We start from the raw sequence: 13,665 nt of genomic DNA, 5'->3' as shown, positions 1-13,665 counted from the left end.
ATTTAGTGCGACGTTAAATCCTCTGCGTGATCCTACTCTGATCATGCACAGGCAATTCTAAAAGGAAAGTCTTAACTGTATTTCAAAATGACCATGAGGAGACAATGAGGTTATGACAATCAGCACAAGTCATTCTGCTTCTGAGTTTTCTGTAGTTTAATCAAGCTTTATCAACCCATTCTGACAGGTATGTGTGCGACAGTCTAAGTACATGCAGTGTAGACCTGGATGTGTTGGTCAAACTGTAAAAAAAAGACAAAAAGCCCTCTTTATTAACAGTTCTTAAAAGAAAAATAAATAAAACAAACAAGTGAGAATGCAGTATGGATGCTTAGGATGATGGTTTACTCAGCTGACAAAGTCTACTGCACTGTGACTTTGTGTCAACTGCAAAGTGCAGATTTCATGCCATCACAAACATTTTCAAAATGTCTCCCTCTCAAACTTCCTACATGCGGCCATCAATGCAGTTCCTGTTTGTACCACACAGAGTTAAATGATCCACAAAGCCTGTACCCATGTCGTGATTTATAAAATCATATCTCCAAATTCAGACTACAGGCTGTGAACTGACCTGCACTACCAGAATTCGAACCATTATTTGATGGGCAGGTATAATCAAATTTGGAGAATCATTGAAATAACAATGATAATATATAAAAGATGCGTTATGGTCCTTTCACTGGCCCACTGAATGCCCTGCAACAACAGACTGGAAAGTCACATTTTTATTTCAGAGCCTGTATGTAATTCAACTCATGGCCGATCAGAGGAATTTTGCTACAAAGCAGGCTAGTTTACAGTTTGACATTGTTTTAGCAAATCCAACAACCTTTACAAAAACAGGACATCCACACCAAGCATGACTTTTCAAAATAATTAGTCCTATGTCATCGGTTCTCTCACTGAGAAGCCTCCAAATGAGTGAATGATTCCTGTCACTTTAGGAGTTCAATATTACACTAAAATAAGACATAACACAGGAAAACTTGAGTGTTACACTCAACTACTGAAAATGTACATACAACACTCAATTAGAGAAGTTGGTAACACCACTTGAAAACGTGTAACAAAGATCTAGAACTGTACAATATCTTCCTATAGAAGTAAAACATGTGCACAGGGTTGTTTCGTGTAACAGCACAACTGTCAGGAAACCCCACACTGAGGTAAACACTTTGTCTATACAAAATAAAATAGTGTTATCAACCTCGTGGCTACAAGTGTCCCACCTAAAACAGTTGATTTACTAAAAATAAAGAGTTCAGAAAAGTCTTCAGATTTTGAGCTGCTTCAAAGTGGCAGAATTTGGATGCGGTTAGAACTGTCTCTGCGTTCCTTTGTAGGGCTTGAAGCCCCCCACGTTGCCTCCACTGGGAATAGAGTTGTTGGTGATCTGTACAATTCGGTTCAGTCCAGATGAAGAGTGACTGCAGAGAGACAAACAGAGCCCAAGTGTAAGATGGCTGAGAACAGAGTTGTGCTATCATGTTTTGTCATAATCCGTTTGTAACTCTGGTATACCTGGAAGGAGCCATCATGCTGCCGCGGCTGTCTCCCATCCTGCGATTATCAGGGAACCCTCTTTCCTGGGAGCTTGATCCACCGTGCCACTCCTTCCTCAGTCCCTGCTCCCTGTTGTGACGTTCCACCACCACCTGACGACCAGAGCTGAATGGCTGCAGAGACAGAAGAGTTTTGAGCCAAAAGTCAGTCTGAATTGTTAAATGAGCAAATCCTCTCATCTAACAGACTGATCACTGAATGTTTCAAATCTGTCTGATAAATGCCACACAAATACTCAAGGATCAAAACTCAAGTCAATTCCCCTTCTGTCGATTAATCAATTACTTGTTTCACCTGGTTACTCATCACCATGGGTCTTCCATCTCGATCATTAAAGCTGCTCCTTCCCCGGCTGCTCGTGGAGCCTCCTCTAAGTGAAGGGCCTGGACCATCTCTGCCTGATCGCTCTGCACGCATGCGCATCGGTCCTCTGCTCAACCAGAATTGGGGGAAGAAAAAAAAAAATTAGCTTCCACTTACTAGTTGTCAGATAATGCCTGATCAAAAACTGCTTTTTTTTTTACCGTATATCTCCCTTGTTGGTGTTTATACTGCCATCATTCTTCCACCCATGCCCTCCATCCCTGGGTGAGCGGTTGTGTGACATGCTCTGCATTGTGGGTCTGGCTCCCATAGGGCGATCATGCATGGGCACAGGTCGCCTCTCATCTCTGTCCCTGCGGTCTGTGTCACGGAGCTCGGTGCGTGGTGGAGGCGGTGGCTCAGGTCTGCGGACTGTTTCAAAGCTCTTGGGGTAGCGCTCAAAGCCAGAGCTCTCTCTGTGAGGAGCGGGGCGACTTTTCTTTACCTCTGGCTCGCTGTCAAAGCGATTGCGTCTAAACAAAGACCAAAATGGGATTAGTCAGATCACAAAAAGTAAGAAGTGGCACAAATGGTAAAGACCAGAGGAGAATATAAGCTATAGTACAGACACACCACAACAAGCTTATGTCTGACACAAGCTTGCCACAAACTGAAAAAATTATAGATCACCATGGAAGTGTATGGTACATAAAATATTAAGAACCGGAATACCAATAAATCAGCCCCCTTTTTAACAAAGGTCAAGATCTGCAGATCAATCCCACACCTGATTTGTTATGATTCACTAAAGTTAAGACGCAATGTGAGATGACTAAAGCCCTGTTTTGTTAGCCGTTAGGTCAAGATCTACTGGTAAACAAATCATTAATCAGTTTTTAAAGTGTAAGATGGTTAAAACCAGGTCGTACCATCATTTGTTTCTAAATTTGGTGTCCCTGGATGGAGCCATCATGGACACTTGTCCTTGTACCTGTCATATGTGTTGGGCTGTTCAGTAGCAGCCTCTGGGAAGCGAGCCCTCTCTCTTGGGTTGAAGTTTGAAAAGCGGTTCTGCTGCCGGTTGTAGTTCGATCCCTGGTTCAAACGCACATCAGACTCAGCCTGCATCTTCTTGTTACCATTCCAATAGGCATCGTCTCTCCGACTGCAACATAAAACACAGACATACCTCGTGAAGTCATGAGCATAGATAGCAACACTTCATGTATTTGAAAATATTCAAAATGTAGAGTGCAGATAAGATGCTAAAAATATCAAAGTTTGTGACCCACTGCCTTACAACAAATCCCTACTTAAGTCCAAATAGTGTGTATACCCGTGTTCCACTTCACGGCCTCTTTTGAGGTTGTTTCTCTTTTCTTGCTCATAACGAAGCTGCTCCTGCTGCCTCCGTAGCTCCTCGCGTTCACGTGCCATGCGCTCTGCCTCTTTACGCCGCTCCTGAAAGAAGCAATGTTAAAAACACACTAATTAAAATTACACAATAAATTAAATAGTGACTGATGAAAGATCAACTAATTCTGAATATCTGGACTATGGCTGGCATTGGAGATTGAGACTGTACCTGCTCTATACGGATTCGCTCTCTCTCAAGCCTCTCCCTCTCTAAGCGTTCCCTTTCCAGTTTTTGTCTCTCCATCTCCAGTCTCTGGCGCTCCCGGAGCAGGTTCTCCCGTTCTTCACGCTCCCGCAATAGACGGACCCGCTCACGCTCCCGGCGTTCTCGTTCGGCAATCTCACGCCGCCTTAAAAAAAAAAAAAATTCCCTCATCTCAGAACTTTAGGACAATACATAAAGCATACATGCACTTTAAATCTAATAAATGTGTTTCAAGTGTGCGCTGTTCTGGACTACCTGCGCAACTCTACGGCTCTGCGGACACGCTCCACACGAGCCATGCGTTCACGCATCCTCTGCTCCTTCATCTTCTCAAAGGGCAGGATGCCTTCCCCCTTGTTAAAAAAAGGCCGCTGTTTGTCTTTCATCATCTCCAACTGAAGAGGGAAAAATAGTTTTAAAAGAAATAAGTAAATCTTGATGAAGCACATAAAAAACACATTACTAATAGAGTTTTATACCTCTTCAGGAGGAATCAACCATTTCGGCCTCCTTTGAATGTTCATGTTGACAAAGGGCTAAAAAAAAAAAAAAGGTACCAATCAAATTTTCATGTTACATCCTCCTATGACAAATATTAAAAACAACAACAGCTTTAATATGCAACTTAATTACAATTCAATTTAATCAAATACAAAAAAGGCCTTACTTTATCAAAATACCTTCCCCTCCTGAAAGGTCTCATTTTGCCAAAATTAGAATCTCCTTTGGCATGATGTAGCCCAACCATCTTGCCAGGGCTCTTTGCACCTAGACAATAACAAAAGAACAGTCAGTGAAAACAGACATATGCTTATTGATGAACTCAACTGGATTCTCTGAATTACAGATGAGAAGAGGAATTAAACCTACGCCCATGCTTTCTGTCATCTTTCTTCGAAGAATCTTGTCCCGAGTTCGACGAGACAGAGTCCGATTTTCCGCTTTTGGCCTCCTGTTTCTTGGATAAATCTTTGTCCTTTTCTGAGGCTTTATCCAATTTCTTGTCTTCTTTTTTGTAAGATGGGGGCGTTCTACATTCAAGAAGAACAAAAGTTTAAATATGCTTTACATCAACAAAGGGTCAACTTTCTGACTTATTTTGTTACCCACTTGTTAGTTAGCTTTATCCCAGTGGAGCCGCGCTTGTCACTTGATTTGTTGGAACTTGGTTTGTCCTCCGTTTCTTTCTTTGAGACTTCTTTTTTGAACGGATCATTTTTGGCCTTAAAAACAGCAATGGTGAAATATAAATGACACATGCCCAATATTTTTCTATGAATAATAGACCAATTAGACCAATCAAAGTTTAAAAAAACAAACAAATGACTTACCCGTTCAACATATATCTGCTGTCCATGAAGCTCTGTACAGTCAAGGTGGGAGACACACCGTGTCACCTCTGTACTGGAAGACATTGTCACCAAACCATAACACTTTGAACCAGGACTGCGAGCATTTGTGACCACCTTAGCGCTCAAAACCTGTTGGCAACAAATTTATTTCCAATGACACTGAGCTTAAATTTACCATGATATTTGCAGACATGTTGAGAATAAGCAAAAATATATTTTTTAAAAATGCACCCGTTATTTACCTTCCCATATTTGCCAAACAGGTTCTTTAGATCAGCTGCTTTGGTGTTTGAAGATAGGCCGCTCACCCATATGTTACGAGAAGAGCTGCTGTTGCTGCTACCGCTAACGACTCCTGGTGGAGAATTTGTCGGTCATTAGGTATTAAAATATATTTTTTTAAATGATTGTTTGTTTGATTAGTTGAACCAAATGAGAAATGTTTCCCTGGGTTTTATATTTCAACACCTGAATAGGGATGTAACGATACACTCAACTCACGACTCGAGTCACGATTTTGTTCACGATACGATTTTTTAAAATCAAAATGAGCTACAGACAAATGACCAAATAAAATTAGCTTTTTATTTGTAGGAAAAAAAAAAAATCTCTCTTTACGGAAACTCAAACAGTTTGTGTTTTTTTTTTAAAAGTGCAACTTACATCTTAAACAACAAAACACAAGACAAATATCTCCTTTCTTTAGAAACAATCTCACTGCTGTTAACTGGTGTGATGTGCAGTTTTCGCTCACGAGGTGGCGTAACCAGGGCTCTAAATTAACTTTTTTGATCACCAGCCAATGTGGCTGGTAAGTTTCTGAAGTTACCAGCCAATCAGAATTTCCACTAGCCACATTTTTTTCCATGCAAAAAAGACAGATTATGAGAGCAACTGAATTAATTTGATCATTTTATTAACTAAAGCTTTAAATTAATCTTACTATTAAGTTGGGAACTTAAGTACATACAAAAAATATCCCAACATTTCATTACTCATTAACCCTTACATACTATTCAGGATCTAATATGACCCATTTTTTGTACATAACAATAAAATAAAAAACATTAAAACTTGCATGCAGCACGCGTCAATTTCCACAGAGCACCTCGAGCGGGCGGAAGCCAGACAGAAAAAGCAAAGAGAATCTGGTGGGTTTTCAAAATAAAATACCCCGTGCAAACTGCCGGTCTTAAAAACAGACAAAGGCAAAACTAATTAACTAAGTAGCATATTTACACATGTAGAAGCATGTTTAGAAGAACATACACCGAGAAAATGTCCAAATCTGAGCAAGTAAACAAAGTCTGGCGGGCTAAACGCTTCTGAAATACTCCTGGTGGGGTTTGAAGTCACGTGCAGGACAGACCAAATATGCCACGCCCACGCAACGCGCCAGGAAGCCTGTTTGACCAGTGAGAGCACGCGCTGTGCGGGTTCCCATTCACCAAGAATCGCGATTAATTTTTTCTGTCAACCGATGCGAGTCGTCATGCATTTGTCACGATGCATCGTTACATCCCTACAGCTGAATATAATAAATTTTTACCTTTGTCATCTTTTGCAGCTTTTCCATCTCTGTCTCTTGAAGAGCTACAAAGCAAATGTTGCACAACAAACAAAGGGAAATGAGTGAGGGTAAATAAAACCCGTGTGTCAAGAGACAGGCATCTAGTGAAACAAAAACACCATATTTTGTACTTTTCACAAAAACAAAACAAAAAAAATCCTGTAGGCAAGGCGTGGATCTGAACCAATGTCTCAAAGGCTTCATTGCTTTTCCAGTGGTGAGATGGGTCAGGTTGTCAGCCAATTTATTCCCTGGACCAATGAAATCTTCGGAGGTTTGTTCAACTTCACAGCGAATCATTTGACCAAAAAGGAAAAAAAACAAAAAAAACACTGCCATCACGTGGACTAATGCTCTTTTACAATGCCTTGTGTAGAAACTGGAAAAGGATTTAAAACTGCTGGAAAGGTCAAAGTAACAAAATAAGAGGTTTTCTCAGCTCCTGGTTAATTTCACAATTTTAACCAACTTCAAAAAATAAATCAAAGTAGTAAATGGCAGGATTAGGTACATCAGTGAACATTTCCCTTACGGCAAAAAAATCTTGAGGCTACCCACAATGTTGCGTTCTTAGTGAGTTGGACTTGGTAGTAGTATCAAAGAACTGACATAGAAAGACAAACCTCTTTGCTTGACCTGATGCCCCAGTAGTGGAGGGGCCTTTCTTCCCAGAATCCTTTTCTTTATCTCCCGTTTCAGCTTTCTTCAAGGCCTCTCTGCCGTCTTTCTTCGTGGGCTCACCCCTGGATCCATCATCTTTCTTACCATCTTTGTGGCCGTCGCTCTCTTCGGCTTTCATGTCATCATCATCTGGGCCCGTCTCAGCAGAGGCCTCTGGCTCATCAGTGCCCTTCTCGGCCTCTGAATCTGGAAGTTTCACATGTTTACCTGTTTCCAGGAGATCGTCGCCATCAACATCTAGGGTGATGGCATCTTCATTTTGGATTGAGACGGATAGGTGATCGTCCTCAGCTTCTTTAGAGGAATTCATGGCTTCAGCATCCATCTCCTCGGCCAGTTCGGTCTCCACCTCTGGCTCAGCCTCATCATCCATCTCTGGGTCAGCAGCCTCATCATCCATCTCTGGGTCAGCGTCCTCATCAGCCTCTGGCTCAGCGTCTGCATCCACCTCTGGCTCAGCGTCTGCATCCACCTCTGGCTCAGGCTCTGAATCAGCCTCAGCTCCCACATCTTCTGAGTCCGGTTCAGCCTCAGCCTCTGGCTGAGTGAGGCTGTCTTCAGAGGATGCTGGCTTAGAATTTTCACGAGTACCATCATCTGTATCAGTTACATCTGAGGGATTTAATAAGGATAAACATGGCAAACACACAACTTTTAACATTGACATGTCGACTGTTACTTGACCTAAAAAGTAGAATAGAAAGCACATTTAGTGTTAATGGTCATCGAGGGCGTAGACACCACAGGAAGACACAAAACACACAATCTTCACTGAAAATGGGGGATGGTTCAGTGCTCTTCATCTCTTGACAAACGTTAAGTCCTAGTTCATACTGAACGCGCAATTCCAGATGTGCTGCAGTTCTTCAGATGGGAAACTTGTGTCAAAGTTCAAATGAGGAGAAACAACTCATCAGTCGTTCTGTTTTTTCCATTATGCAAAATGCATCTCCAGATGATCAGTCCATGGGAAATCACTGAGTTTTGGGAAATCTTCAATGTCTTCCAACATTTCTTTCATTATCAATGTCTTAGCAGCAGATTTTGGAACGCTGAAAACTTTCATCATCAAATCCAACCTGAAATGTGTCCCGTCAGTTGTACACAACTGTGTACAAAAAGTGAGTCCCCACTCACAACAGTTTGTCCATGCCAGTCCCAGGCCATGCTGTATGTCAGATCTCTTCACTGCACACATCTTGCTGGCAGGAATGTACAATTCTGATCTGTGACGTTTGTGATGAATAGATTAAGTCCTCTTGATCTTTCAGTGGCCTCCTGACCCAAGGCCTCTGCATCTTTACAAAAGGAGTCTAGCTGTCCTCGAGTTACCCCAATCCCAGGCCACATTCACAGACCATCTGACAAAACCTGTGATACAAGATGTCTGATTCCTGTGGTCAACGGAGTCAAGTATTCAGACCTATTCTGTCCACCAATGTTGTCAAATGTCAAGTGCAATGATCCTTGAGTCTACATGCTGTTGTTTCTTCATTCATTGGACATTATCAAATGTGAACGTGTTAGTGAACCTTCACTCTTCATTTTCTTGGGGAATGTAGTTGAATGACAGAGGCAACAGGAAATCCACTTGAAGCAAACAGACATTTTCTTTAAAATATGTCGAGGTATCCAAGGAAATTGGACTGGGTCAAGGCAATCCACATCCAGTGGTTCATGTGTGTACCAATTACAAAAAAAACTTGAGTCAGTCTTCAGATGTGTCTTCAGTAAGCATGTCCTTGGTGCTCCCTTTAGTGCATTGTGACCTAGATGGCTAGCAGAAGCATGAAATACCACGAGATGTAGGCTATGCATTCTACCGGGAGTTTCTTATCATCATATGTGTCAGCTGTAAAAAAGAAACAACCTCATGTTAGCATGGGGCATTAGTGTGTCAGAACACATACCTTTTTCTGATTCGTACTCTTCAGTTTCCTGGAAAGCAAAACACTGAGGTGAGCGGACAAATATTTCAATGCAGCAGTGTTATTTCTTCATAAACCTTAAAAGGTTTCAAATTCTAGTATAGTCTAAGTATGTGGCATCAAAGTAGTCTGAAATTCATTTTGCGAAAACTTCTAAAGCCGGATTCAGATCAAATCCGGCACTGTGGTGAAAACACAGGTTTTGTATTGTATTCAGCTGTGGCAGTGTGGGCAGAGTATGCCAAAAACAACACACAGACCTGTGGTGGACAAGTTGAGCTGGATTAAATTTTTGGAGGAAGGCATCTCAACTCACTGCTGATCTGATAGATCAAAGTGGTTTAACTGTTCCACAGTCAGCCTGAAAAGTCACTGAAACTGGGCACTATTACAGGTGGAGTTCACGGACTAAACTACGACACTCCAAGCTGTCGCTTGATTTATTTCATGTACCCAGCTTTGACAGCGACAACCATTTTCCTTTTGGTCTTGCCAAGAGCAAGAAAAACAGTGAATCGGAGAAATAAGTTATTTTCTGATTGTTTCATAGCATTACGTTCATCACAAATAAACACAACCATCGGTCACACACAAACCTGCACAAATGCCTGAATTGGTCTGAATACAGCATGACATGTCTTATGTGAATTGCTTCCTGACATCTTTTTCACACTTTGGCTTTGTAGCAGCCACTGCAATGCTTATTATAATAGAGTGTGGCCTCCCTTGGTGACTTAGACTTTTAATTATTTCAGGGTTTTTTTTAAACCACATTCACATGAACCACAGAAATCTGTACCACAGTCACCTTGGAAAACACATCTTCTTCCCCGGTGGTGTCTGCATCTGAATCCACTCTTTTCCCTGCAAAGTGAAATAAAGAGACGTTGAAAAAACAAAAAAGAAAATTTGCTTAGGCTCCCGTCTGAGCAATTAAAATCAAAAGCAAGTTTACCTTTAGCTTTTCCACCTTTACGAGTTGGCGTGTCAGTTGGAGGCTGGACTTGGATGTTTTCTGGGTCACCACCTTCATCCTCAATAGCCTTTAAAAAAAAAAAAAAAAGACAAGTAATTTAATAAAAAACACACACAATCCCTTTGTTGTTCATGTGGCACCAATTATCTAGTCAACAACAAACTCATCCACCTGGTAAGACAGAACACGCCATGCGCTTGATATGACACAAGATTAAAAAATAAATCCAATTAGTGTGAGCCTGGGCCATGCACCAACATGACGACTGATTATGTCCATTCATCACATCACCCTTGTGAAAAGCGTGATTCAAAAGGATTTCAGCTGAAAAGAAGGATCGGATGCTGGGTGGGACCCAAACACCAACACTACTCGGATCTACTTAGAAAGTCTGATATACTCAAACCATTTAGATATTTTATTTAGACCACTTGGCTCATTTCAAATATGTTCAGATTATATTTTCAAACTCTGCTGCTGGCAAAACTGGCATCTTCTCACATGCCTCAATTGTTAAATTTCACAATATTTGGGTGAACATTTGAAATTAATGCAAAATCAAGTCAGTTTGTTGTTCTCATCCAGAGATTCTAGTTCAGACAAAATGTCACATTCAAAATTCATAATAAGGATGTTCATCCCAATAAATACAACAAATTTAAAGCCAAAACCTTTAAATACATGCATGTGAGGCCCTTCACGCACTTGGCAACAAAGCTACGCTTCTGTGCAATTCACACTAAAACAAATGAAGTGAGCTAACTGCACACAGTGACGCTTTGAAGCGTTATAAGCCTGGTTCGTGTCGTCTGGAGGCACATGCAGCCGACACAGACAGGCCTGTTGTTTTGACGCTCCGCTGCAGACACATCAGTGCGTACGCTACGGTCCAACTTAAACCTAATGCCGTGTAATTAATCCATCAACGCGAAGAGCAAACCTTCCACATTTCCTCCAGATCGTATGTGAGGTGCGGAGACACATTCAAAGGATAACCTGTGGTCTCATCAGCCGTTCACAGGATAACTGTCGGCTAACGTTAGCTGCTGTAGCTCCTCTGCTGCACAAATCAGGCTCGTTTTGTTTTTTGTTTTTGTTTTTTTTAAACTTACCTGTCTCAGTCTTGCGAGAAGGACGCTTTTCACACCCGAGGTGTCCAAATTCCTGCGTTTGAGCTCGGATTTCAGATCAACAACTCTTAATTCGGATATTTTCTTACTCTCCATGGAAATGGCACCCGTCGCCATTTTACCTCGAGACGGACTGGACTGAGCCGTGCGCGCGCGCAGCCTGTTTACTTAGCGTCTTCTTCTTCTTCGTTGTTTTTGTGCGTCACGCCACAGCGCCACAGCGCCGCCTGCCTGCTGCGGTGAGGAGGAGCCGGTGTATGAGTGCATGGAAACCAATCTGTATGCCAACACATTATCGGCATATAAACGCCCTCAGTGTATTCCAGAAACAAAATCTTGCACATCCTCCCCACATCTTTTTCTCCCCCCATTCCCACCACAATGCCTAATTTAGTGGAAAATAAGAGTTGTGTAAAACTGTATTTATCATAAATGGTGATTTTCAGTTCCCATCAGCTCTTTACTGCAGCTTGTATCCAACACAGTTTCATAAGCAGGCACTTTTCCACTACAATGGGCACAGTTATTTTGAGTGTTTTATGGCAAGCAAACATTATAAAAACAGTAACTCAAGCCTTGTGATTAAAGTTGCGGAATATAACCCTTATAATGTACTTTTCAAAGTGGCCCGAAGACTTTTATGCTTTCTTCTCCTCGTGCTTACATGTACCCAGATGTTTATTATATTCAGTTGTTTCTCTTGTTGATCTCAAAAGACATCTCTACCTAGACCCAACCCTAACGTGCCTCACCAGCCTCAGATACTTGTAGGTGTAAATCTACTATTACAAAGTAGTCCACTACACAGTATGCAAGACCTTGCCTTGTGTTGTCTTGCACTTGTATTTTACAATCCTTTAAAAAAAAATTAAAATATCTTCCTGTTCACACCAATCTTTATACCAGTCTTCAAGCTTCTTTGTATAAATTTGTTAAATTAACACTTTATTTGACTGAAATTCCTTCCCGCTTCCTCTTTTCTTCCTCTGTCCTTTTCATTCAACAGAGATTTAGAAGTTTACTTCTCTCTTTTCTGTAATGAAAGAAGCCGACCCCTTTTTCAGCTGTGAACTCTGCACCATAGGCATTCAGTTAATATTAGGATAATAAAATGTTACTACTCTCTGGATAGTATGTTTCATAATGCCACATACATGCCCACCTCATTCCTTATCATATGATACTGGTGATAGTTGACAAAACCGAAAGACTTACTGTCACGGTAAATACCTGTCAGAGACACAAGTCCATTTTAATTCCATAACTTTAAATAAATCTCACACACAAACTCAACTCATTAACCTAACACCCAACATCTTGACATCAGTAAAACTGAAGATGTTTTTTATTCAGTGGGAAGCATTACCTGTTTTTTAGGTTTTACAAAAATAAGGTAATTGCATGTTTATGTTGTATGATCAGGGTTGTCTGTCTAAATGTTGATATGCCAATTAAATGTCACCTTTCTCTGCAGGATCCTTTTTAATTCCAGCAAGTAAACGTCACCCCCTGCATAAACAAACATTCATGGTGATTGCATGCAAAGATATTAAACAGCATTATCTCTGATCCCAAAGCATTGTTTTTCCCTTTGTATGTGAGCTTCAGCTCAACAGAATGCTTTGCTGATAAAGGGAATTATGGATATTTTTCTATATTGCTCTAAACTTTGCCTTTTTCTTGTGAATACAGCATAATTTTACCTTTTCAGGCATTTAAAAGTATTCAAATATAATAATCTGAGAAGGGAGACACTCACAACTTCACAGGGACACCAGTTTTATCTTTAAACAGCATTACCTGATTCTTAAAGTGTGTGTATTTATCAATAATGGAAACAAGTCTCCTTCCAGTGTTAAAGAGGGACATTTTAAATATTTAAATATACTTATTTCTGCATTGTGTGAACATTCATGATAGTGTATGGGTTATATGGCTGGGTTCCAGCAACAGCATTTCAACCACTAAGTGGTTCAATCACACTCTCATCTCTAATAATGAATAATATATATGAATAATTTACACTTGGGATTATTTATGCTTCTCCATAACAGTATTTGTCAGATATATGTAATAATAGATTACGTGATTTCTGCTTTTGATTTGCTTTATCACGTTCCCCTCTGATTATTAGTGTTAATACACTAGATCCTGGTCCTCGGGGACCACTGCCCTGCATGTTTTAGATGTTTCCTCCTCCACCACACCTGATTCAAATGATCAGCCCGTCATCAAGCTCTGCAGTGGCCTGATAATGAGCCACTCATTTGAATCAGGTGTGCCGGAGCAGGAAACATCTAAAACATGCCGCAGGGCAGTGGTCCCAGAGGACCAGGATTAATAATAATAATAATAATACATTTTATTTCATAGGTGCCTTTCTGTCACCCAAGGACACCGTAAAATAAATGAGAGTAGACAGCAAATAACAGAAACAAACAAAAAGAACCATAAAAGTGTATCAAATTACAAGAATACAACATAAAAACAGGTTAAAATAGGACAATGCAATTGAATCAGATGGAAAAGGCTAACAGG

General features: G+C 40.8%; 1 protein-coding gene across 1 annotated transcript; it reads right to left on the bottom strand.

Moving 5' to 3' along the window:
• Positions 1-713: 713 nt before the first annotated feature.
• sltm (SAFB-like, transcription modulator) lies at positions 714-11,285 on the bottom strand. The gene is made up of 20 exons (XM_019270506.2): positions 11,110-11,285; positions 9,977-10,064; positions 9,830-9,885; positions 9,004-9,031; positions 7,036-7,705; positions 6,392-6,435; positions 5,085-5,197; positions 4,822-4,971; positions 4,601-4,713; positions 4,361-4,521; positions 4,158-4,258; positions 3,970-4,026; positions 3,746-3,885; positions 3,455-3,635; positions 3,206-3,330; positions 2,861-3,034; positions 2,091-2,402; positions 1,861-1,996; positions 1,525-1,679; positions 714-1,430 (listed from the first exon to the last, which is right to left on the bottom strand). The coding sequence occupies exons 1-20, from the start codon at positions 11,242-11,244 to the stop codon at positions 1,319-1,321; spliced, it is 3,051 nt and encodes a 1,016-aa protein (XP_019126051.2). The 5' UTR covers positions 11,245-11,285; the 3' UTR covers positions 714-1,318.
• Positions 11,286-13,665: the final 2,380 nt, after the last annotated feature.

This window comes from Larimichthys crocea, chromosome VIII, assembly GCF_000972845.2.
Source record: "Larimichthys crocea isolate SSNF chromosome VIII, L_crocea_2.0, whole genome shotgun sequence".
Lineage (NCBI taxonomy): Eukaryota > Metazoa > Chordata > Actinopteri > Sciaenidae > Larimichthys > Larimichthys crocea.
The sequence above is the reverse complement of the archived record's forward strand: the minus strand, read 5'-3'. Positions and strand labels throughout refer to the sequence as shown.